Source organism: Myzus persicae, unplaced genomic scaffold (genome assembly GCF_001856785.1).
Source record: "Myzus persicae strain clone G006 unplaced genomic scaffold, MPER_G0061.0, whole genome shotgun sequence".
NCBI classification, from domain to species: domain Eukaryota; kingdom Metazoa; phylum Arthropoda; class Insecta; order Hemiptera; family Aphididae; genus Myzus; species Myzus persicae.
In genome coordinates, this window is record NW_019102215.1 from 127,451 (window position 1) to 153,857 (window position 26,407).

A 26,407-nucleotide genomic window follows, 5' to 3' on the forward strand; every position below is an offset into this window, starting at 1 on the left:
TAAAACAGTGATATTCGGGTCGAAAGGGTATAAAGGCGGGTTGATAACGTGATGTCGTATAAATATTTTAACGAGGAGAAATAAATTTAAAAAAATAAAACCTCAATTTAGGAAAATATAATACCTAATGACAGGGTTAACAAAAATCGATAACAAGGTCAAGTTTTATCAAACAATCTGACGATCATCCCATATTAGTAGGTTAATATTATTTTTAAATATATACCCACGTCCTACACAGGTACAAACAAATGCTGAGAAATATTTTTTTCAAATTAGCTAATTTGTTGCATTTAAATTTCATTACCTAATAAATATAAAGATTTTCACTTACATAATAATAATATATTGATTTAAGTTAACCACCGAATAAGTCAAAGTCGTTAAGATAAATTAAAAGCACTGCAACAATGAACAATTTATCGGGTCATTAGGAACGCAATTTATTTCTACAATAATAGCATATTGGTATGGGCACCTACGCATGTAATAAAATCTTGTACGTTTAATTTAATTTTTAACCGTTGCTGTGACTTACATACATTTATGCGATTAACCGTATCTGGATATTTTATGACGTGACTTACAGTCTCCCAAACGGGGGTATTTCTTTTTCAAAAAACTATAGTATTGTAATGATAATTGTACTATACCATATTGTTGCAATGGACAATTAAGGAATTTCATAATTAATAGACAGATATTTTATCGTGAGGTATAAGCAGTTTGCTTGGATATTAAATTGGATATATTAAGTATCTCAAGAATATTCACGAACATAGATTGTCGACGGTCCAAAAATAACAAATATTTATAATTATGAAATAACATACAATATCTATATTAATGCCCGAGTGTAATAGCATGTATTAATTATACGGTAAATGACGTTAAACGGAAATTATCGTTATTCGCCTGCAGCGACGTTGAAACGCACTGGTAATATTATTGTCTTAGACGAGATGTGTATGTGAATCTCAGATTCCATAATTCGAAAAATAACGTAGATACATCAATCATAACACTAAAAACTGAAACTGAGCATTATTATATTATCATTTATTCATTTTCACAAGTTTTAGCGTCGTGTCATTTACTGTTACACAACTTTTCAGCCCCGCGACAGGCACAACGTTTATTGTTGCCACTAGTCTTGTATAGTCTATTGCCGGATCACTGGCGATTGCGACCCAGGCACAAGTAAATGATTTTTTCCCTATATTTTCTGTGCTCCGATTCATCCTAATGTTGAAGTAAGGTGAGCGTTAAATACACTTCCCGATTAAACACCTTTTATACCTTTCCAGTGTTACGAGTCGGATAGATATATTATTTTTCCGACATTTTCCACGTTCCGATTGCGTCCGATAGATTATGACATGAATAGTCATGGTTAGTATTATAGTAATTATATTGTTTTCCAAGTGATGTTCAATAAATAATACAAAAACAAATGGAAATCTGTCAAAAAATATAAAATGTATTGATCGAAAACAGCACTTACCGTTCGTGGATACAATGTCCGTAAGCTCATCAAGTGAAAACCGCGTCTAAACAGATACGCACACCATCATATGAGCCAAACATACTACGTGCATTTAACGCTTTCCTACTATAACCCGGGACGCAATTGGAAAGCAGAAAAGGTCGGAAAAAGATCGTTTACCTATCTGACTTGCGGACGCAATCCAAACGGCTGCGTACGAGTTGATTCCCGGGTACCTGTTTACCTGCACCGACACCGTTGAGTTGATTCCCGGGTCATTAGAGGGTTCGTACGAGTTGATTCCCTATTGTTGTATATAAATTATCAATAGATTGCAAGAGTAAAGAGTTTGACCGTCACACACAACTGGCTCTTATATCCACCGAGACCACAAAAAAAAAAAATTTAAGAGAAGAGATGTCACGGTATACTGGTAATCTCATTACCAGATACCAATTTTATAAAAACAATGTGTTACAAATTTTTACCAAATTACTAAATTTTTTTATATTTTTGTACGTAGTTACTACTAAATGTTTTTAATAATAAAATAATTCAATAAATAATTAATAAATAAAAATTGAATGATTTTTAAAATATGAAAAAAACTAAAAAAAACAACATTTTTGAGAAACTTGTCAGCCAACCTCCTCGTGGTGTTTCTTGGGTTATGTTAATAGGCTGAATATTTTACTAAATATTGAATAAAATATATAATGACCCGGGAATCAACTCGTACGTACTTCTTAATGACCCGGGAATCAACTCGTACGTAACTCTTAATGACCCGGGAATCAACTAATACACGAGAAAGGTCTCGGGAATCAACTCACTTATTGCGAGCAAAACACTGAAAAGATATAAAAGGTTGAAATGGGGCGCACTCGAATGACGCCCAGTCCTGTAATGGCAGTGCAGGAAACCTTGAAGGGCCACAACAGTAATATTACTAGCAATAATTCGTCGATTATCGATCGCCTTATCTATCACTGCTCGTTGGAAATCTATTTTGTGTTCAACATTTCCCATTTCACGTGGTTATTAACTAGAAAATAACGACAATTCCCATGATTGTAGCCAAATACCGTAAATAGCCGGAGAATATCTAACGTTATTTTCCGGTATAAAATCATTTACCGTGACATGTATGTAAAAGAAGACGACGTAGCCGACTAATCAACGTGCAGCCAAAAATATGATAACTATACTCTGTTTAGCGAGAGAACGCAGAAAAACCGTAGTTCCTCTAAGGCAGGGCTGTAGAAAGCATGGAAGGCTGGGAAAGCACAGAAGAACCGATGTTGGTCTGGCCGCGGTGCGTTCTCTCGCTGAACAGAGTATAGAGACTTGACATTTACATGGTATTTTCATACAGCCACGTGTAAGGGTATACTAAGGAAGAATTTTCCAAAATCAGTATTTTGAATACCTTGATTTGTGTTGGATCGCGTAAAAAGAATGTTTTATTTGTTTGTACAAGGTCATTGCCATTGGGTACAAGATAGAAATTTAAGATCTGTATTTTATATTTGATCAAAACCGCCCTAATGATCGTGTTGAAAATTTGAGTAGTCTACATTTATCGGAGTTTAAGACGGGGAAAATCCACTGGAATTATTTATTTTGTCACTGACAAAGCAACTAGTTCTATAATATGTTAATATATTTTTTTTTATTAAATTTCCAAATGCATTTTGTCATGTTAAGTTAAATATAACCTTCTGATTTTAAATAAGTATTAATTAATAAATATTTTTTTCGACTGGAAATAATAAACAATATCACACGGTCGTGGGTTATTATCAAAAAACAAATTCAAGAAAATACCGGAATTATTTTTATTTTCACTTAAAGCCTTTAAGGTAATCGATTTCGCAACATTATATATATTGTGCAATATCAGAACTAAAACTGGTCGTGCCGCCAATCAAAAAATATATTGATGGCCGTCAGGGGTAGCCAACGTGTTTGAGTCATGTCAGTTGCCACAGTTTGGCTAAATTCAAAATATACACTTGAAAAAAAAATCAAAAACAAAACGTTAATAATTATTATTAATCATATTATTTTCCTCCCGATTTTTCAAAATAAATATTTTCAAAAATAAATTCATATATTTTTAACAGGTATATTCTGGCAATAAAATGTGTTTTAACGATTAACGTAATATAATAATTATAAATGTAACAGATAGACCTGAAGAAAAAAAAAAAAAGATGCTATCATAATGTTGGACAACATTTTTTAACACTTTATGAGTATAGTAAATAATTTAAGAAATATACTCATATCAGCAAATTTTCTAAAATAATATTTTGAAAAAAGTTATTAAGTTCCAAATGAATTTAATCAATCAAAAAAAATATTGATATTTTGAAAAATTCTGAAAAATAAACTACTCGACTTAGATAAATGATTTTACCAACAAAATTGTCCTTATAATCAGATTCACAAATTGGCCATTTTGAACTTATCCAAAAAAAAATGTAGTTAAATTTAAAAATGTTTATGTTCAGTACTAAAAAATGAAAATAATTTTTTTATATTATACATGTAGCGCAAGTGACTATAAATTATATATAAAAAAAATTCAAAATATTGATCATAACAAAAGTTATTGCATTAGCCAGTTCTTTCTGTTACGCGCTGTGTATATTATAATCTGACGTGTCCTCAGGCTGACCGACTGATCAACGGAGAGCCTAAACTGTGGCAGCTAGAGAAATGAAATGTTCGTGGTACCTTTGCACTCCCGTGTAAAGGTGCACTCAGAGAGGATTTTCTAAAAATCGCATTCTAACGAGGCGCTCTCATAAGATTTTGAGATTCGCGGTAGAAATGAAAAGTGACATTTTTGTTCATAAATGGCAGCCGTTGGTTACATATTACACTACCTACTATTGAAATAAGTAGGACTCCTTATGGCTTACATATTTTCTTACAAATATATTTATAAGAAAAACAGAATTATTTGGCAAGGGCAACGCCGCCGGGTAGGCAGCTAGTAGTTTATAAGCCAAGACGTTACAATATTTGGTTTACCATAATGTTACGACGTCGGTATTTTGGCTCTTACTCGCATGGTAATCGGTCTCATCTCAGGTACCTATAATAGAAGTCTTTGCTCCTCCAGAGTATCTGTGACCAGTCGCTCGTTTATTTATTTTTTTACTACGGCGGGGGGAAATGGCCTACAGTTTCTATTGCTATTCTCGACGAATAAACCGGACTCACTCGTCCACTCGCCACATCCGTATGCTGTCTTAGAATAATGTGTCGATAACATATTGTGCAGTTCGAGTACTGTGCATACTCACTGCTCGCATGTCGTGGGTATATAAGCAAGTCACCCATCCGCTGTAATAAAAAATTGTGCGAATACCTGCAACGCGCAACTGCAAGGGGACTGACCGGTGCATTGGCAAAACCAGAAAATACTACGTTGCAGCGAGAAACGCATTCGTGCACAAGCCGATGGCCTGCCGCAATATTTGCATCATACAGTGCGTTTCGGTCGTCTTGATTTCGGTCTGAAATTATGTGTACCATACATTTCGTTGTAATGCACTTATTCGTGCACATTGTTTTGGGAGTTGCCTAGAACCTAGTAAAATCTTGAAAGGATAATTTAATTTATTTTTTTACTATTTTTCTATTATCGATATTATGACGTTATATACGTAATAAAATCAAATAATAAAAGGTAGGTAAATGTTTTCATTCACGTCGATTGAACGCCTAGTAAAATAAAATTAAAACAATTAACGTGGATTAAACAATACAAATTAAATTCCCACTTTTAGATATTTGTATGAAAAAAAATAAGACACAATGATTTAAAATTAAAAACGTAAAACTTGTATAAGACAAAAATACCTTGACTTATTAGTAAATAATAATGAATTCAAATCATATACAATTTTAAATTTAAAAAAAAATTGTTTTTGACTCATTGATTTTTACTGCACTCTTTAAAATTTAAACTGTGATGAATTAATTAAAAAAAGCTAGTTTTGTGCCAAAGTATTTTAGTTTTATGTTTTGAACATTAAGTCATACAACATAACAACTATATTTTTTACGGTTTATTCATGTAAACTTCTGGAAAATCCATACAAATTTTAATAATCTGATACATGCATTTGTATTTTGTAAATTTTGTTTTGTATCTAGTGGTTCTCATCTTTTACTTACTACTTACATTTTAAAAAGAATAGTTTATATGACATATTTTTTATCTAGATATTTTAGTTATGGTGATGCTATTATTTATTTAAGATGACAACATTTTGAGGCATGTCAATAACGTTTTTAAATTTACCTAGATACCTAATATAAAAGATTATAATTGATTAAAATATATTTGCCTAGATAATTCATCTAGATTAATTTATCTTATTATGCTCAACACTGAGCACAATCGTATTAAGATGGTATTTCGGTTAAATATAGTTGTTGTCAAACTATAAGAATTGTATTTAGTTTTGAAAAGGCGGAGATAAGTTTTTCGCTACTCGCGTCTCACTCGATCATCCAGATTTTTTTCTACCGTTTCGACAGACGTCTGTAGTTAGATATTTTACATTCAGTACCCAATCGACACTCCAGCCTTTAGAATAATATTACACGATGCTCTATGAGGCCGTTCATTTTATCGATATGATCGTTGAAAAAATAAAACAAGTTGGCAGTGAAAAACGTACCTATCACATTACTAAATGTAAATAGTAAAATAAATAAACATTTATAACTACAACGCACCGTGTGCGTAATAGCTGGTTGCATACTCTGGGCGCCGCGGAAAATAATATGTACCTAATAATATTAGTAATTATTGTCCCGAATATTTTGAGACGATTTAGCGGTCGAATTCAGGCGTATGCGCATAGGACCATATTTTGTTTGTTTGTCGCCGTGAATTTTTCGCGAATGGGTTTAGCCCGATGTCGAGAGATTTCGATTAATACTCTTTTTATTAGTGCTATCTGCCTTATCGGAATAAAAATAAAAAAATCCTCAATACCACGGTCCGTACAAAGATTTATTGTTTCAAAAGTGTCGGCTGGATAGCGGTATTCCTACTCGCCAATTTAAATATCTGTAAATCTTTGCTAAAATCCGGTATAATAATACGTCCCCGTGTAAGTCGACTGTTTGGATTCAACAAAGATTTCTCATTTATATAACATAGGGCTTATATGTATATTATATTATATAGTGCAGGTAAATGTTTATAGATGCATTGTTCAAAAGTAATTAATATTTTTGTGTACTTAAGTGGGCTTACAGAGTACACGCACAACGTGATATTACAGACTGCACCCACTTTATGAGCGTAATTCTCCCTCCCCTCGTCTGGGGATCCCTTGCAGTGTGCTGTTAAATATTGTTGTTCGTATTCACGTTTTAAACGTATTATCTTCATTAAATAATCGGATCAGAAATCGATGCTTCGAAAGAAACTTTCGAAAGAAACTCCCACTTGGACCAGGCGTCTCAGGGTTCATATAGCGTCGCTACGATAGTGAACTTGAACCAAGTAATATACTGTTACTGGTCAGTATAGTTAATATTAGTTAATATATATAAGATTATAATACTTATTACTTACAATATAATCTATGCTTTATTTATGCGTCGATAGGTATCTACGTCTAATTTATGTGTAATTCGAAACGTTATAGGTACAATCGACGTGTCCGCGTGTGAAAATTAAATAGTGAAACCATCGGTAAATTATAATTTTATAATTTTATGCATACAATTTAAATGCATTTTTTTTAAACAGATAGCATCCACATCAATATTTATCATCTGTATTATCAGGTTCAAAATGAATATCATACTCATTATATAATGAGTATTTAAATATTTAATTATTTTTTTTATTTTTGAACTGTAGCCTATAAATATTTTAAACGATATTGACATAGATAATATAATGTCAGTCTATAGATGAAAGCTGAAAGTTATAAAAACAATTTATTGTATTTTGATGTTTAAATTTCGCCTGTGTGATTCATCATAATTAATATTAACCTTAAGAGTTATTATTGTACAAAAAGCTATTGGTAACTGAAATAATGATATAATATCCACATCACATTTTATCGATTTCACTATAGTTTATTTAAACACACAAACGTTACACATGGAAATTGAACATTATGGTAAAGTTGAATAATTACATTCAAAATACAATTATTGTCGGTGTTNATATTACAGACTGCACCCACTTTATGAGCGTAATTCTCCCTCCCCTCGTCTGGGGATCCCTTGCAGTGTGCTGTTAAATATTGTTGTTCGTATTCTGCGATAGTGAACTTGAACCAAGTAATATACTGTTACTGGTCAGTATTAGTTAACAAATTTTTTACATATTGTAACTTTTAATTCAATCAATGGTGTGTATACTAGTTTTTTGGATTTTGTTCATCTGTTTCTATGGCTATAAAAGAATTGTTTATTTTTTTCTCTTTTTCTTGCGCATCTTTATACCAACAACTTTCTAATGGATGAAAACGAACTTTGTTTAATTTTTCTTTACAAATTGTACATGGTGTTTTTAATTTAAATCCTTGTTCATTTACTTTTTTAGGTATATCTGGTTTTTTTTTATTTGTTAGGTGTTCTAACTTACCCAATTCATTATATAGATCCTCTGTTTCAATTAAAGTGTTTCTATCAATTTTATCGGTTACATAGTTGGGTAGACCTACTGCAATTAAATCAATCAGTGTACTCACATCAATACTTTTCCTTGTTTCTAACATCAACTTTTCTTTTCTTAATGCGTATTCTATTAGTGATCCTGTTTGATATTTAAAATTAATTGCATACCTGATTGGATTCCATCCTTTATTAGCAAAAGTGTCACAGAATCTTTTTTTCCAGTCCAACCATTGTGAGTTAATAGTTAGTTTTATTAAGACACATTCATACCAATCTATACATGATTTTTCTAGGAAAAGCTTCAATAATTTAATTTTTTTCTCATCTTGTGTCACATTGAATCTGTTGCATTCATCTTCAAATTCATTCAACCATTGACTAGCGTTTTGTGTTTTATTGTTAAACTTATTTATAGTTAACTCTTTTGCAATTTTTTCAATAGGTTTTTCATCTGACTTTCGATTACTTTCAATTAATTTTTCTACTAATTTTTCCAATGTCGTTGTTTGTGCAGACTCATTCGTAGTATTATTATCTATTGTTAATTCTTCTAAGTAATAATCTCTGAATTGTAAATTTTCCTCTTCATCGAGGTAGACTTCTCTAATTTTATCAGTAACCGTCATCCAGATTTTCCTAAATTGATTTCTTTTTGTTATACTTTTTTTCACTTTTGAAAATATTTCATTGTTTGATATCACTGTATGTAATGATGCCTGTTGTAATTCATCAGGCAAAATAAACTTCCTCTCATCTGGAGTTTCAATTGAGGTTATGCAGAGTATATTTGTTTTTCCATCTGTACTACCTCTCATTTTAAATTCAAACTTCAATTTTTCCATTGTTTCTTTTTCTCTTTAAACGAGAATGTTGTTTTATAATAATATATTTTAATTATTGTCACTCTGGGGCAAGATTAGTATAATAAACTGAAACGTTTCTCCTGTAAAAGTGAGTTTATTATATTATAATGATATTTACAACTTATTTACTAGATAATTTACAAACCTGTAAAAGTGAGAAACAACATTCAATGTTTATTGATCCCAATCTTGTCTCTCACAAAGTCACAAGTTACAAAATATATATTAACAAATTAATTTAACAATTATAACAAATTACTCTAAACATAATAATTAATTTATCCTATCACATATTCACATGGTATTGTATCTTATCAAATCATTCAAAATAATTGATATAATATGATATCACATAATATGTCTTATCAGCCTACCTTATCAACTAACGCGAATTCAAATACCTAAGAAGTATACTTCTTATATATATATAAGATTATAATACTTATTACTTACAATATAATCTATGCTTTATTTATGCGTCGATAGGTATCTACGTCTAATTTATGTGTAATTCGAAACGTTATAGGTACAATCGACGTGTCCGCGTGTGAAAATTAAATAGTGAAACCATCGGTAAATTATAATTTTATAATTTTATGCATACAATTTAAATGCATTTTTTTTAAACAGATAGCATCCACATCAATATTTATCATCTGTATTATCAGGTTCAAAATGAATATCATACTCATTATATAATGAGTATTTAAATATTTAATTATTTTTTTTATTTTTGAACTGTAGCCTATAAATATTTTAAACGATATTGACATAGATAATATAATGTCAGTCTATAGATGAAAGCTGAAAGTTATAAAAACAATTTATTGTATTTTGATGTTTAAATTTCGCCTGTGTGATTCATCATAATTAATATTAACCTTAAGTGTTATTATTGTACAAAAAGCTATTGGTAACTGAAATAATGATATAATATCCACATCACATTTTATCGATTTCACTATAGTTTATTTAAACACACAAACGTTACACATGGAAATTGAACATTATGGTAAAGTTGAATAATTACATTCAAAATACAATTATTGTCGGTGTTAGATTCATGATCCAACAAATAGATAAGATGACATCTGGACTAAAAAAAATCTACATAGTACATACCTGTATACCTAATAGTATATTATATAATTATTTACTAAGTATATGAAAAATTTCAGTCGGTGGCCGCTACTAGTAATTTTATTACACAAGATGAGGCAATAATTTCTGTTATGTCTATGAGATCTAATATTGTGACGGTCAAAAATGAAATATTTTGATTTATCATACCCAGTCATTGTCATGAATCACGATTGCTTGTAGGTACGGATGTAAAGTAAATGATCTAATAGCAAATAAAAATAACTACGTATTTCTATGTCAAATTAAAATGATGATGATTTTTTTTCTATTAAACATCAATAAGAAACGATCATTTCTAAAAATACCTATATTATGTTACCCACCAGTTTGTATAATAATTATATTTTTACAGGATCAAAATGGATATTCTGGGTGATCTTCAATACTGTAAAAAAAAACACAAAATATTTTGAACGTTTAAGAATGTAAATGTAACTTAATTATAAATTAATGGTAATATTATATTGGCTTATAATTTTGTGTCATTATGTTAAACCCAAAGACCAGTAATCAGACACCAGTAAGAACTGAAAACTTATTTCTTAAAATATCGATTCGTATTTCGATTTTTGTACTAAAATATGTAATGTGTGTTTGAGTAAATAAGTTTCGGTTCCTGTTCTAATACTAATACTAGTTCTTTTCGGGTTTGTTACAATCTCTGGTTTATACTATATGATTTTGGCGAGTCTAAAACTGCAATGACATACGTTAAAAAAAATATTCATTTAACTTAATAAAACGCGTATTCTGTTGATTTGAAATCAATCTGACTTCACATCACTAACATTTCGGCTTACAATTAATAAATAAAACAAAAAAAAGTGACTTACTTTTTAATCATTGTAAATCGCACTATACGACCTCCTTCTCCGTTGTCCTGGCTGCGTAGAGCGTCCATGTCTGCCGAATTCAATTTGAAATCGAAAATCTTTCGGGTAAAACGTGAAAACCGTTAATGTTATGATACGGTATGCCATGATTCCAATAAAGCATTATATCATCGAATTCAATGAATACTAACAAAAGAAAACAATAATATGCATACTTGAAAGTTTTCCACTATTCGTTTTGGGGTCGTGCTCTTGGGTATGACGGACATTCCCTTCTGATTGATGAACCTCAACAACACCTGGGCCGGAGTCTTACCATACTTTTTTGCAATCTTCACCAACACTTCGTTCTCCAACATTTCTGGTAACTGTTTATTGCTGTTTAAAAACACACACACACCCACAAACACATAATTAGCTATATTAAACATATTGTATTCAAAGTCGGGGTTTATCTCATTACTTCCAAGATAACGTCGCTAATTCTCTAAATGATTTCATGCCCAGACTAGAGTACGAGATCAAGACGATATCATTAAGTCTGCAAAATTCCACCACTTCGGGAGATTGCAAATACAAATGATTTTCGTTCTGGAGACTTTCGGGTCTAATTTTGCAATTGTCTAATATCTTTTGTGTTTGTTTGATGTTGAAGTTCGACAAGCCGATCGATTTCGCTCGGCCATTGACCACTTGTTCCTCCATTTTCTAAAATAGTTTATGTGTTTTATTAATTCTGGAAAATAACTGTTGAGGCGAATATTCATAATATTGTTATATTTTGTTGTTAGTAATATAGAGACTTAAATAAGTTATAATATCTCGAGTTGGTTATGGTTACACAATTTGGTTTGGCAATCAAATCCATCATGGTTTAGATAAAAACGTTTAAGTAACCTACCTTCCAAATTTTTAGGTGATCCGTACTTTTATCTAATTCCATTTCACTGTACTCAGATTTTCCATTTTTAAATAGACCGATTGAAAGGTGTATCAGGTACATATCAATATAATCTAGCTGTAAATCTTGTAGTGATTGCTTAATATATTTATCTACATCTTCAGGCCGATTTCCATAGCTCGGGAGCTGCGTAACAATACATACTCACATTGTAATTTTTTAATTTTTATGTTTAACATAATTTTGAAACTACTTTAGTTATGACGAACAATTCTTCTCTAGTCGCTTTACCAGCTGATATCCATTCGTTCAAAACCTTTCCGATGACTGATTCATTGTTGTAACCGACGGCTGTGTCGAAGCACCTATAGCCAGTTTCTAGTGCTATATTTAAAGACTTCTCTAGTTCAACGCCTGTAGCCTAAGACAACAATTAATAGTGATAATTTAATGAAGTGAATATTAAGTTATTCATAAAATGTTTAAATATATTTATAAATTGAAATCGTTCACATGTCAGAGTCAAAACAAGATGAATTAATTTAATAAAATACAGTTAGAATAAATGATTATTTATAATTTATTTTATTTAATTTGAAGCATACCTAGGATTTAAATTTCATTTTATTTTGAAAAAACCAGGGGGAGTAGCTTTGATAGATATAATATCAGAGTACAAGACTCCAATAAAGTTATTATATCTCTGTAATCAAAAACCTTATTCATAATATATCTATTTAACTGCATCATATTATATTTTTATTTAAATAAAACTTATGATAAGTTTTAAATTATTAATTTATTGATCACGTCTCATAATCGCACTGAGGGTGTTTGATGGGCCGATAAAAATGTGCGGCCCGTGGTGGTAATTAGTAATTATTAACAAATCTATAAGTTGTAATATTGTAATATTATTGAGTGAAATTGTGTAATAATAGTAATGTTTAATGATGACTTATATATATTGTATAAATAACTACAAATATACATTTAAAAGGTCGGCCTTGTGTAACGTGGCTTTTTTAAAACTTTTTTAACAGATTTTTAATTTGAACATTTCATTCAAGTTTCTGAGCCACTTTAAACTTAGTCTCCTTGTTTGATTGTTTTTGATAAAATGGCGTAGGCAATAATATTAGGAAATCGGAGGATTTAAATTAAATAGTAGTTTTTAAAAGACTTAAAAACAAAAATCGAACAATAGAAACATAGAAATTACAAATTAAAACTCTAAAATTTTTAGTGAGATAAAATTATATGAAGGACACGGTTCTCGCGGGTATGAGGATCGCCGCCTAGGAAAAAGATAGAACGAGTCCTTAAATAATACTTATACACTAATATTATAACATTATTTACTTATTTGATCATTAATATTAGTTTAAATGGACTTACCAGAAATGTTCCAAAACCTACAGCCGGCATTTTACCACCTGATTGTAATTTATAAAATTCCATTTTGAGAGAATTTAAGGTAATGCACAATATGAAACGATATTGACACTGACGTGCACAGACATTAGATGCTTTTATTTATAGTGAACGGCTCAATATTATTTAAAGTGGATGGCTATGTAACTTCTTCACATGGTTTGCGAAATTGTGTTCATTGAATAGAAAACGTACTATTTATAAGCTGGTGGGATAATATTGCCAAAGTCGTTGAAAAATTTACTAACTACAGGTATATGATTATATACACGAATCGGTTTCACACAAAACTAAACGGTCATTTAAACTAATAATTGTTGGAAACAGTTGTATTGAACGAAATTTATATAATTGTGCTTCCACAATTTTTAATTTCTATTAAAATGATTAATGCTAAAAACTTCTCACGTCATGTTGCACGTATGGTCGTAAGTGTACAATAAATAATGTTTTTATTTTTAAATGTACTTATATTAAGTAGTTTAGGAAACAAATTTATTTTTCAGTTAATTTTTTTTTAAATTCTAGGACCGAATTTGTTTTTTTAATTCCAGTAATAAACACTTGTATGAAGACGCTTATATTACAGTTTTAAATCTTATGTATAAATATTAAAAAAATAATTTAACCTATGAATTTTTTATATTTTTAATAGGTATACGAAACACGTGTAGAGAAACTTTTGGATTTAATTTTTAAAGTATTTGATCGTAAACATTTTTTATCGACATTTATAGGGGAAAACTGAAAGAAAAAAATGAAAAATATCAAATGTCTGTATGGAGCTCAAAACATTCAAAATTATTTGAAAACTGTATTGTGGATAGAAAATCTTAATATGTACCCATTTTAGTAAAAATTCAAATATATTCTGTTATTCCCTTTTGAGTTACAATAAAAGCACTTTTTGATTTTGTCAAACACTGGTTTTACGTTTAAATTAACTTGAAGTATACTAAAATTTTTATTCATTTTTCTCGATTATTTTGAAAAAACTGGGAATCTTTACTTTCGAGCTTCCAAAGTAGGTACCTACCAGATCCAACTACAGCAAAAAAAAAAAAAAAAACACAAATCAATTTATGTTGAATATCTAGTTCTGCTCAGTATCTAAAATGTAAGATGATTAGATGAATACATTCTAAAGGTAATATCAAAATGTCTTACTGTAAAAATAAAAACTGTCGTTCAAAAATCAACTAACATTTTAGGTATTATATTCGGTACTAACTACTTACCATTATAGGTTAATATATGTAGTGTATTCTGCCAATACATTATGAATATTATGTCAGTGTCAATGTATAAAGAAAGTAAATAAATGATCTACAAATCATTAATAAACTGTAACAAATATTACTACACTATACTATAAAATATAGGTTAAATATTGACATAGATATTAATGATATTATTATACGTTTGTATACGTTATAAGTTTGTTACCTAAAATACTAAAATCTCAACTCTACACAATGAGTATTTATATTTTTTGTGTGGGTACTTATGATTTTACAATAAAATCGATTTAAAAACATTATACTAGAATAGTGACACCTTTTTGAAAAAAAGTGAATTTTAGTAACTTTTAGTTTGTTTAGTAATATCATTAGACAAGACAAATTAAAATGTTTAGATCAACATTTATCGTTTAAGTAATTTTGGCATATTACTTTTTGCTTTATATTTTGTGAATGAGGAAATATTTTGAAACGTATAGTTGTGAAATGTAGACGAATGATCACAGATCGGATTAAGTCCGATCGAATTTTATTTGACAATGTATTACCATTTTCGTTACGTGAACGATAAAATACTATTATATTTACAAGTAAACGTGACGCAATGATGCTAATGTGCCGTCGCAGTATGGCTACGGGCATATTATTATCATCTGTCCGTTGTCGTTTTCATACCGGAATAACATTATCTGAAACAAAATTATTCAAAACCGTCTACATCGCGTACACATTATTTTTATTATTATGATATCATGAACACAATATGACTAATCGGACTCGCGCAATCGGTCGTGTTCAGTGCCGGCCACGTCAAAACCACTGCTGAGCAACCATGAAGTTTTCGAAAATCGTGCATTACGCCAAAGTATTCTGATTTTTTATTTTATCATTATTACTCTGTCGATTATTGTCGCCATACATTACACTGTCTCCCCCCCCCCCATTCACCACCCCATCGTCGGTATACGATACTGTTTCGGTATATTTGAAAATATATAATATAAAAAAAAAAAAAAAAACAGAAACAGCACATATAATAATTATAAATTTAACATCCGTCCGTTTTTGGTCTATGCGCACAGATGATCGTTCACAGACACCGACGGATGCTGGTTTTCGGTAGCTTAGCTGTCGTGTTGGCACTGATTGTGACGGCCAAGCACGAGAACAACGTTCGGTTCATCAGCAGCGACATGGAAAACGCCAAGCCAACAGACGTCTGGGAATACGTGTCGGACTTCTCCAACGTGATGAAGCTAAATCCAACCATGTGAGTGTACGATAATATTATTTCAATGGTCCGCCTAAATGTATTATAATTATTTGTGTTGTCATAAATTGTTCGAACCGGGAAATCGGTGGAAATAATGGCCGGTTATCGTGATATTTTAAGACGACAAACAGAGCCGTATTCTATGAAATTGTGTTTTCAAAGTATTCCGCACTCAACCTAACCTAACCTGTTGCCCAGACGTTGTCAGAGCACTACGATATTATGTATTAATATCGTACAATGGAATTCGTATAAAATACCGTAGGGGGGGGGGGAGGTTTGAAACGTGTTGCGAAACGCTTCAGTCACATTATTGGTACGCGCAAACGACGGACATAAAGAGAAAATAAATACACTACCCATAGGACTGTTGATGTTTTGATTTTTAATACTCACAAATCGTTTGCATACGACTATTGTCTGTATTAACTTATCTCTGAATATGAAAATTCGCAAGTCTGTCGAATTCGGTAGTGTACCATTTCTCTAATAAATAACCTAACGTACTGAAATATTTTATAACGACGCCCTACAGTTTTATCCGCTTACAAACTCGGGTGCTAATTATATGCATAGCTCGCATTTTTATTCAGCGTGATAAGAAGTAGGTTATCAATAATATTATATAATATGAGGTTTATTGAAACATCAATGATGTTAGGTATAGTTTCTGAGACAACTATTTATGTAGAAACTTTTCGCTCTTGCGCGGATACGTACCGACCAACATTTTCCGACATCGTCGTAGCCTCCGCATATAAAGTCCACGAAATGTGTCTTCTAGAATTATTTAAATGTATAGAAGTACTTTAAATATTATAAGAGTATAAAAAAAAAATTAACAAAGGTGATCCTAAAGTTTATGGTTGCGTTTAATAAATGTCTACGAGCGGTTATTGAGAAATGAGTACGAATTAAAATTGGAGTACAATATTGTTGGCATGCCTGTTATACATGTATACAGTTGTGTGTATTTTTATAAGCACAAACAAATTGACAAGGGTTATTATGAAGTATAAAATGCCACTTTTTTTTTTCGTTAATGAACCCCTAAAAAAAGTTTCAGAATTATAAATTGTCGGTCATTTATTTTTTCCCCCTAAAGTCTATAGCGTTATACACATCAAATGAACGATAAGTATCTTTTATGTTTGCGATTTTAGCCAAATAGGTTTTAACTCAAATTGGGCCCTTCGAGTGTGTCATAAAAGTTTAAATTAAACTTGCTACTGTTCTACCTTTATTTTTCATAAATAATTTCATATACACAACGGTGCGCGTAGTCTATATAATAATTGTGCCCTATGCGTTTTGGAAATAAAAAATATAAAAAAAATGTACTTAAATATGTTTTCATTATTAATGGTTGACTGTGCTAAAAGACTTTTCGTAACTCCATCGCAGTTTAGCAAAAATTGTACTCGATGCGGCGCCCTAATAGGCCATTTATCATTTGTTTACATAATCATATTACCAAAAAACGTTTGGAGAATAATATTCTACGCCACCGCCTGTTATATGCTTTATGTTTCTCCTTTCCCCCCCCCCCCTCTGCATTCGTGACAAATTTTAGTCGAGTGTTATTTGTGGGACAGTGTTAATTTTGTATACGTTTCAACAGCCACGAGCACTTTGTGTACAACATATTAAATGTGGGATCAAACACTTCTGGCTGGCAAAACAGTTTATCACGCGTTAAATATTTATTTTAATAACGCCACAATAACAATAACTGTAGTATAATAGGTGCATAGTACGTCATTATGTCATGGTGGATACCTGCGGGTACGTATATTATATATATGTGTGTGCAAGTACATTACGCGGGGATATAAAAAAATATCGATGCAGTCGGATGTTTTTTTTCAAATAATATATATATATCACTGTATAGAGTAATTGAATTTTATTTCCCCCGACTCGTGGTGGCGGCGGAGTATCGTGGAATACATACGCCCAAGTATCTATCCTAAAAATGATAACAATATAATATATTATTATTTTTCGTCTAACGGGGTGTAATTCTCCGAGGTAACTCTTGAAAAATTCTATTACCGAAATTGAGATTTGCCCCCGCCAACTACACACACACACACACACACACACACACACACACACACACACACACACACACACACACACGCCATACATATTACATTTGTAACGCATCGGTATCGGAAAGGTACGCGGAAAATGGGTACATTGTAATAATATATATATACAGGGTGCGGCAGAGCCGACTGACGAGTTTCGAAGGGTTATAAAAAATGAACAGTAAAACTTAGAGAAAAAAACTTTTTTTTATTAAAATAAGTATTGAATCCCATTTTTAAAAATTATTGTTGGAAAATCATATCTCGAAGACGGCGGCCGTCAGCATCAATACACTGTTGTAGACGATCTCTGAAGCTCTCATATGATTTTCGGCACGTTTCGACTGGTATGGCTTCGATTTCCTCGGTGATTTTTCCCTCTGGGGCTACCTTAAGGATAATGTTTTCAGACATCGCTCACATACCATAAAAGACCTTAAACAGAAAATCACCCAGGAAATCGAAGCCATACCAGTCGAAACGTGCTGAAAATCATATGAGAGCTTCAGAGATCGTCTACAACAGTGTATTGATGCTGACGGCCGCCGTCTTCGAGATATGATTTTCCAACAATAATTTTTAAAAATGGGATTCAATACTTATTTTAATAAAAAAAAGTTTTTTTCTCTAAGTTTTACTGTTCATTTTTTATAACCCTTCGAAACTCGTCAGTCGGCTCTGCCGCACCCTGTATATTTCGTATATGAAAGCCTCCCCAGCGAAACGTGCTTTCTAGATAAAAATGGCGCGTGAACGCGGCAATCTAATGATTCATAGTTTGCGCTTTATCTGTTATTGTTGTTAAATCGCCGGTATAAACAATAAAGCTGCAATGCAGTTTGTACCTGCGTGTGCTTTAATACTCTCTCATTCGCACTTGTAATATTCACGTCGAAGTGCACGTAGACACAATGGACAGTGGACAATTATGGCCGTATCGTGATGAATTTATGTTGTGGTGGGGAGGGGACTAGGGGAGCTATAGTCTATATAACGTTTCGGGTACACAACATGATATTATGACATATTCTTGTATAGCTAAATGAAACTAAAAATAATTTACGGGGGGAAGCTCTTTTGACCCCCCTTCCGATTATACCTTTGCAATGGACACAGTATTATGCTCAACGAATATTTTTGTTCATTAAAAAATATACTTATTTTACTTCATTACGAAGTAGGTGTCGCGTAAGTCGGAAATTAATGACGAAAATAATTTCAACTTAGAATTTCAGTTTCTTCCAGTTATTAAGACTTAAATAGTTAAATGTCTTAGCAATACACATTGTTTTTCAAACGTCATTAGTAACACGATATTGTAATTATTTAAATAAATACTTAGGTCTAAAATACAGAATGCTAACGAACAATTATACTCGGAACTAGAGCTTAACTACAAAATTAAAAAAGCTGTTTTTATGTCCAAATTACTTGTACGAAAATAAAAAACAAACCAACAAAATATCATATTATTGTGACTTTAGCCACAGTGTCAATATCATATAATACTATAATTATTATCGCCACTGCAGTATAGGTTTACTAAAATAATTTTCTGATGATCAAAAGTTGTATGCGCAATTAACGATCATGTACATCTTTATGGACAGTTTATACAATTGATCAAAGGCTGAGAATGTCATTGAATAATTTTCTTAAAAATTAAGCAAGTTAAATGTGACGGGTTTATTACATTTTTAATTGAATTCTGAGAAGTCTTGGTAAAAAAAAAATACTGAAATAAATTAGTTTTTTTTTCTCGTGATCTCCCTCAGCACTAAACTAACTAGTACAATTGACCCTATACTACCCTAATGCATGCGTTATTTTAATATTTCATATTACCTCAAAATTAACTATGGATATCTTTTGATATAACCGTTTGTATTTTACATTGTACCTAACACATTTGGTTTTTAGTTTAGGATTTTGACTTGGTTTTACGTATACGCTTTTTTTTTTTATCCTGAAATCGCCGACCCGGGGGGTGACTTCCGAGACTGCCTTTGCTTTGATTTCCAGTCGGGCGGCCACCTTTATTAACATAAACAACAACAGTTCACAATTTTTTACAAATTAAAATGTATATTTCAAGCGTATGACAGTTTACGTTTTATAGATAGCCTTGCGCGCATGCGCCCTTATTTCTCAAGAGTTACCCCACCGCCTTGGATGTCACGTTCTATGGTCGTCCGTGGTCATTCCTCCACCTTTGCCGCTCCTCCATCTGAAACGACATGTCTCACCATTTTCCGTTTCACACATCAGCTGTTGAGAATGATTGGTACAATCGACTCATTCGACTCCGGCGTATAACTTCCTTGCCCGCCGGTCGCATCTTAAAAACCTACGTCACTACACACGCGCATCACTATTATAAAGATAGAATGGCATTTTGCCATAAAGTTATCGACTTACTAAGTACGAGTCAAGTGTGCCTTTGATCAAAACAACGTATAATTGTAAACTCATAATAGTAACAATAATGCAATAACAACAGACTGAATAAAGTCAGTGGACATGCAGTCGGTCAAAAATATATTTAAATACACAACCATAAGTCCTTTGAGTCTTTAGAAATCTGTGAGTTTTAAAGGCCATGGAGGTTACCAGGGACGTATTGGAGGTACATTTTTACGACTCTTTTGCTTCGTTCCACAGCAGTTTGCGAACGTTCGACCAGATGGCGTTACACTGTTGGACGCAAACGATTTAGCATCGAATCATATCGTAATGGTAAACACTAAACAACAATAACTGTTGACGTTTTAACTTTATTGTGGGAAAATAAAAGGTACAGACCACAGATATATAAACATGTATGTTTATATATCTGTGGTACAGACTCACGTATTAAATTGTTGTTATTTGTATTTTTTTTTTTTCTGAAAACAGATGCGTATTTCTGTGATATTATATAATATCGTTTATTTATTATTATGAGATATTTTTAGAACAATGACGATACCCAATATTTCACAATATCCACAGTCTTTTTTTTCACAATATTTAATACTAAAACTCATCGCGTGTAGATTGCACGTTATTGTATTTTTTTGACAAAAGCAGACGAGTTTTCTGGATTTGCTCTACTCGATCATAATATTATTATTATTATCAACAACCACTTCAAGGCTCACTCCCGGATTTTGGGATTTGCCAGTAACATAGTATTATTATTATTATACGTATAAGGCTCAGAATAGTATTATATTATCATATAAACGTACGGTCAAAATATTTCGAAGTTGATTCGATTACGATGGAATAGAATTAAAATAATAGTACACGCGCTATTGTGTGCACACGGTCAACGGTCTTGTGTGTACAAAACAATACAAGTACGATGCAATTTTAATACGATCATACCATATTTATGTTTGTAATTAGTCGATATGACACAATATTTGGCTTTTCTTTTAGCCGCTGCTTCACAACGTTTTTATTTCTATTGCCGCAAAATATCTTTTTGCGTTTTCAACGTGACATTGCAAATATCAAAATACTCGGCGGTATCATCGATTCACGACGCATTATTTTTGTGGAAAATGCAATAAACTGTTCCAATAATACTATACGATTTACATAATCAAATACACAATTATGACGAATGTTGTTTCGTCGATGACAATTTCGGAGTTATAGTCTCCAACGGTTATTATGTCGTTTCAATAACATCCAATCAGGTAAATGTTACATACATACCGTAATTATATTCCATTGATAATATATAATGTCAATCACACGGTCTCTACTTTCTGTCTCATTTGTATTTAGCATATTGTAATAACATTAAAATGAGCGTTGTGTACGACGTAACTGTATAGAATCAATAGGAGTACAAAGCATTATTGTTAAGAGTGTCACGACTTGTCTTCGACCGACTAAGATCTTGTCTATAAGTCATGCGGTTGGCGTTGGTGGTCTTCAACGGGAAGATAGCATCGACAGCAGTATCGAGGTAAGCACGGAAGTTTTTTTTGCAGATTTTGAAGTGAAGAGATCTCTCGGTTTTATTTACACACTGCCGTGGAAGTTTTTAAATTGATTTGTTATCCATGTTGATAGGTGTAGGTTAATCCCGTATCGTTGCGATGCTGTTTCATACGAGCCCAGGGGATTTTAGTGCTGTTTTCAAGAATTTATTTCGTAGAGTTTATAAGTTTATAATTTCTCTTTGGTTGCGGCCACCGCGACCCCTACTGGGAATGCGTAGGTTGATCTTATTATTGCACTTATATCGCAGTATAGAGTATTTAATCTTCTGCGGGGTTTGAGCTATGATTTAATTAGGGGTGAGGCGCCTATATGATTTCCACCCTTGTGTATGATATGCCTAGACAATAGACACAATTACGTCAAGGTCTAACTGATATTTTATAATAATTTAATTTCATATGAGCAGTTGGGTTTTATAATTCAAGAGAGTGTATAATTATTAATAATTACTCTTAAAACAAAACCCGAATAATATTACATTCCATCCTGTCCATTCAAATTTAACGCTTTCAACAACAGTGTCAGATTATCTTTGTTCACCTACGACGGATATATATATTTTCACAGGAATTCATACAAACATTGAAAAGTTGTATTTGACGTATTCATTTGAATTTGACCTAATTTGATCAAAATAACATTTTTTTATTTATTTATCCTCGGGTTTATGTAGTCTATAATGAAGTGTGTGAATTTAAATTCTTTTTTTTTTTTAATAAATTAAATACAATCAATGAGTTTACATATTGACTATGAGCATTATTATAGTTAAGAAATAATATACTCATCAACAAATATTTAGTGTAATTTTAATTTTTAATATACCAATAACTATTTATTACAAGGATGTAAAGTATAAATTAAATTGAGATGGTTCTTATTATTATTAAGAAACACAACGTCTTCTTAAAGTTTGTCCTATCCTCCACCTATATTGGTTTTTATTTATTTAAAGATGACATGGTCAACAGAATTGAAACTTCCTTTAATACGAAACTAAAATCAATAGAACGTTTTAGAGATGAAATTGTACGGTTTTGAAAGAAAACGATATTGATATTTGTAAAATTAATTTTATTTCTAAGTGGCGTATTATATTTTTCATTTTTTGATATTATTTCTTTTCAATTTCAATTACTTTTTAAACAAACAGATAATAATTGAACAACTTAACACAATATTAAATTAGTTCATGATTTTATTTGCATTTGATATTTTTTTGTTTTTAATACCTACAGTAAAACTTTTATTTATTTTACGACAATGAAAAAAATAAACGTAAATGTATTTATTTTAACGTAAAAACGGTATGATAAATTATTTACTTCTATAATTATTAAAATTAAATCTAAATTAATTTGAAGGTCAATGAAGTATTAAATTAATATTGATTTTTGGTAAATCATATTTAATACTAATATTAAGTGACAATCAACGATTCAACAGAAATGTAATTAAAAAAGCATCAATATCAATCATTATATAACATAACTAAATTAGTTAATTATATACCAACAGAAACGTAGACAAAAGTGCAGGTTTGAAGTTGGCGAATGGCGGTACCATTTAGCTAATAGAATAAATATAATTAAATTTGATTATTTAATGCAGTACATTAATTGTTTCGTTTTCTGCATATGTTTTAAATAAAACACTAATTACTCATATAAATATATTTATATATATATTATTTACATACATTTTTTTAGATACCTAACATATTATAATATTAATGTACATAATAATATGTATAATATAATATTATAAGGAACCAAAAATAGTGTAACCAAATTGCCTATTCATAACGCCGTGCTATAATTTTTTTTATTGTAATTCATTATAATAAACCATAATTTATTATAATAGCGGAAAAATGACCGTGTCGTGCTATAATACTAGGACAAAAAAAAAATTAAAAATTGTAAGGGGTAATGAATGAGTATGTATCTAACTGTGTCAGTTTAAAAAGAAGGAGACAAAGAAGAAGTAGAAAAAGAAACGAATAGAAATCAACCCCAGTATACAATATGTCTGATATTGAAGTATACGAAACGTGGCTAAATACTTCATGTGAAAATGACTTTTGCTGATGGATCGGCGTCGTTTGAAATCGACGTCCGGTACCGCCGAATCTGCAGGTATGTCACGTAGCAATTTAATTGTATAACATACACGAGTTGTCTCAGCGGAGCACTCATATGTATATGAAATTAAATCAAACGTAAATAAAATACAGACAAAAATACTACACCAACGTTTGCGGCAACATCGATTCATAATGTGCTTTGAAATATTGAGCATCTATAGCAAACTCGATCTATGAGCCGACGTCCTCGGAGGCGGCTGCGGATTTGGGCCTCATCACAAAAAAACCAAAATATATTTTAATATTATAATGTACGTATTGTGTGATAATTTTTTTGACTCGTCTTGTCCACAATAGTGTCACGGTTCAGTGCGTCCAACACTAAGTGGAATCGGGCGAAAAAAGGATGGTTCTTAGGTTATAAATTCCAAATTCACATATATACATACTTATTGAAAATTCATATTCTCGTAATATTTTATTCTACAACGTATATTCTACTGGAATATTGTCGGAAATAATTTTGAATTAATTTTTTTTAAATGGCTACATGATTCTTCTTAAACGTCATAATTTAACACTCTTATATAAGTATTTATATTAAATTACCACCTATATTATGTATAATTAATATTGTAGACCCATCAGGGACTGCATCAAATGCAAGGTTAGGTTAGATACCAACTATGGACTGACAAACTGTTCACTGGAAACGTAACAATATATTAGGTCGACTTACTGTACGCAATATATGACAGACATAGAGTGAAAATATACGACTACCGCGATATATTATTGTGCGTACTCACAATCGAGTAAACGTTATTTTTTCACATTTCTCATGTTGTATGTTGTTATTATATAGAACGAAATTCATAATAACGCACGAATCGACGGACTACAAGCAATGGAACTACACGGTCGAGTACGAAGAACGCCTATCTCAAATTCCGTTCGTGATGAGCAAGATTATCGGTGATTTCGTTGTAGACAAATCGCATTCGCAACGCGCCATCAAATCGACTCACCGGACATGTTTCGCCAAGATTTATTGTCGTGAGTATACACACGCACACCCACCGACCCACACACAAATATCCACCCACACACGCACACGCCGAGCTGTAAACCAATAACATTATGTTCAGCGATTATACAACACAATATAACCTCAGAATATCCAAAAAAAAAAGTGTAAAGTATACTGAACACTCGGATAGTATAGCAATAATTTAAAATTATTATTTTAAGTGATTTACATAGATGTTTTTTCATCTATCGAAAATAATAACAATAGTAAAAAACCTAACCCTGACATATGTTTGAAATATTTCAGATAGGTGTCGAACATATTATCTCAACCCCCCAAACAAAATTTTTCTTTTTACTACGCCTTAAAATATTCACACTATAATTATTAGATAATATAAGTAAGTCTAGTGAAAAATATAAAATCGCACATCAAACAAATTAATATTAGTACATATTAAGCGAAATGTTCATCATAAAATACTGTTGTATTTATGTCTTTGTGGTTTTTTGAAAATGGACAGATTGGACCACGCGGTGAGGGCCCTCGGGCGCATAGACTTTATTTGGTTTAATATTGTATGCGCGCGATAGCACGTCGTATTCTATAGAAACACGTCGCCTCCCCCGTAGCCCATTACCCCGCGACCTCATTATCAATTCATTTTACACGTTTGATTTTTTTTTTCCGCCCCTCGAACGCAAGTGCACATATTTTTATATATATTATTTAGACCAAGTTTAATAACGTTATTACACCGTTTGTCGTGGCGTTGGTTAACCTGGAAACCTCGTGTTGCAGTGAACAGCGAATCGGAAATGATATTCGTCGACCTATCCCACGGCGGCACCAGAATCGAGGACAAAATCAAATACGAATGTCCGTGGTTGTTCACCAGCTTCTGCATGAAAGAAGTGATGTTTCAGCGAAGTAAAATATTCACACGGCTCCAGGCCCTGTTCGCGCACACAACACATTAGTATTATTGTATTACTCTAGGTTATTATTGAGTTGGTTTGCTTCCATTCAAAAAATAAATAAAATAAACGATATATATTTATTTATTCATAATCCGTCTTTGCCGTAAGAAGACAGTGCGCAGTTTGTTATCCTACTATCGTTAAATTAATAGCTTCCGAGAAATAAAGATTTGCCTTCCCTCGTCCTCGAACAAGAACAAAAGAACAAAATTTAAATTGTTAATTCTTATTTTCGACTTTTTTTATTTTTATTTTATGTAAGGGATTAATTTTCTTTCGACTAGATCGAAAAAAATAATAATAAAAAAAAAAAACCGAATAATATTATTATCAACGCATTCTTTTAACGGGATTTTACTTGCCGGTCTATGCA

The 26,407-nt window shown here is 31.5% G+C and overlaps 3 protein-coding genes across 5 annotated transcripts in view; 1 reads left to right on the plus strand and 2 right to left on the minus strand.

The window, feature by feature from the left end:
• The window catches only part of LOC111031596, a 50,128-nt gene extending 24,006 nt beyond the window's left edge, over window positions 1-26,122 (plus strand). The window contains exons 1-4 of one of the 3 annotated variants that reach the window (XM_022311623.1): window positions 15,312-15,438; window positions 15,656-15,843; window positions 24,890-25,080; window positions 25,856-26,122. In XM_022311623.1, coding sequence (XP_022167315.1) covers window positions 15,406-15,438; window positions 15,656-15,843; window positions 24,890-25,080; window positions 25,856-26,034 — 591 coding nt within the window. In that variant the 5' untranslated portion in view covers window positions 15,312-15,405 and the 3' untranslated portion in view covers window positions 26,035-26,122. Of the gene's footprint in view, window positions 1-15,311; window positions 15,439-15,497; window positions 15,553-15,655; window positions 15,844-24,889; window positions 25,081-25,855 lie in introns of those variants that run through there. The other 2 variants (XM_022311625.1, XM_022311624.1) reach the window with 2 other exon arrangements.
• Window positions 7,849-9,438, minus strand: LOC111031593. The gene is made up of 2 exons (XM_022311620.1): window positions 9,167-9,438; window positions 7,849-9,101 (listed from the first exon to the last, which is right to left on the minus strand). Exon 2 carries the CDS (start codon window positions 8,998-9,000, stop codon window positions 7,900-7,902), a length of 1,101 nt encoding a protein of 366 aa, XP_022167312.1. The 5' UTR covers window positions 9,001-9,101; window positions 9,167-9,438; the 3' UTR covers window positions 7,849-7,899.
• Window positions 9,948-13,359, minus strand: LOC111031592 (1,5-anhydro-D-fructose reductase-like). Its single transcript, XM_022311619.1, has 7 exons — window positions 13,297-13,359; window positions 12,152-12,319; window positions 11,899-12,084; window positions 11,461-11,705; window positions 11,213-11,375; window positions 10,998-11,095; window positions 9,948-10,549 (listed from the first exon to the last, which is right to left on the minus strand). The coding sequence occupies exons 1-7, from the start codon at window positions 13,357-13,359 to the stop codon at window positions 10,519-10,521; spliced, it is 954 nt and encodes a 317-aa protein (XP_022167311.1). The 3' UTR covers window positions 9,948-10,518.
• Window positions 26,123-26,407: the final 285 nt, after the last annotated feature.

What these genes read in the sequence shown, in the direction of transcription:
- LOC111031593 (XM_022311620.1), bottom strand. Translation starts at nt 9,000, where the DNA reads ATGGAAAAATTGAAGTTTGAATTTAAAATGAGAGGTAGTACAGATGGA.
- LOC111031592 (XM_022311619.1), bottom strand. Translation starts at nt 13,359, where the DNA reads ATGGAATTTTATAAATTACAATCAGGTGGTAAAATGCCGGCTGTAGGT. An exon ending in ATCACCTAAAAATTTGGAAG is followed by an intron (nt 11,706 to 11,898) that starts GTAGGTTACTTA and finishes AAACTATTTTAG; the next exon opens with AAAATGGAGGAACAAGTGGT. An exon ending in CGATTTACAATGATTAAAAA is followed by an intron (nt 10,550 to 10,997) that starts GTAAGTCACTTT and finishes TTTTTTTTACAG; the next exon opens with TATTGAAGATCACCCAGAAT.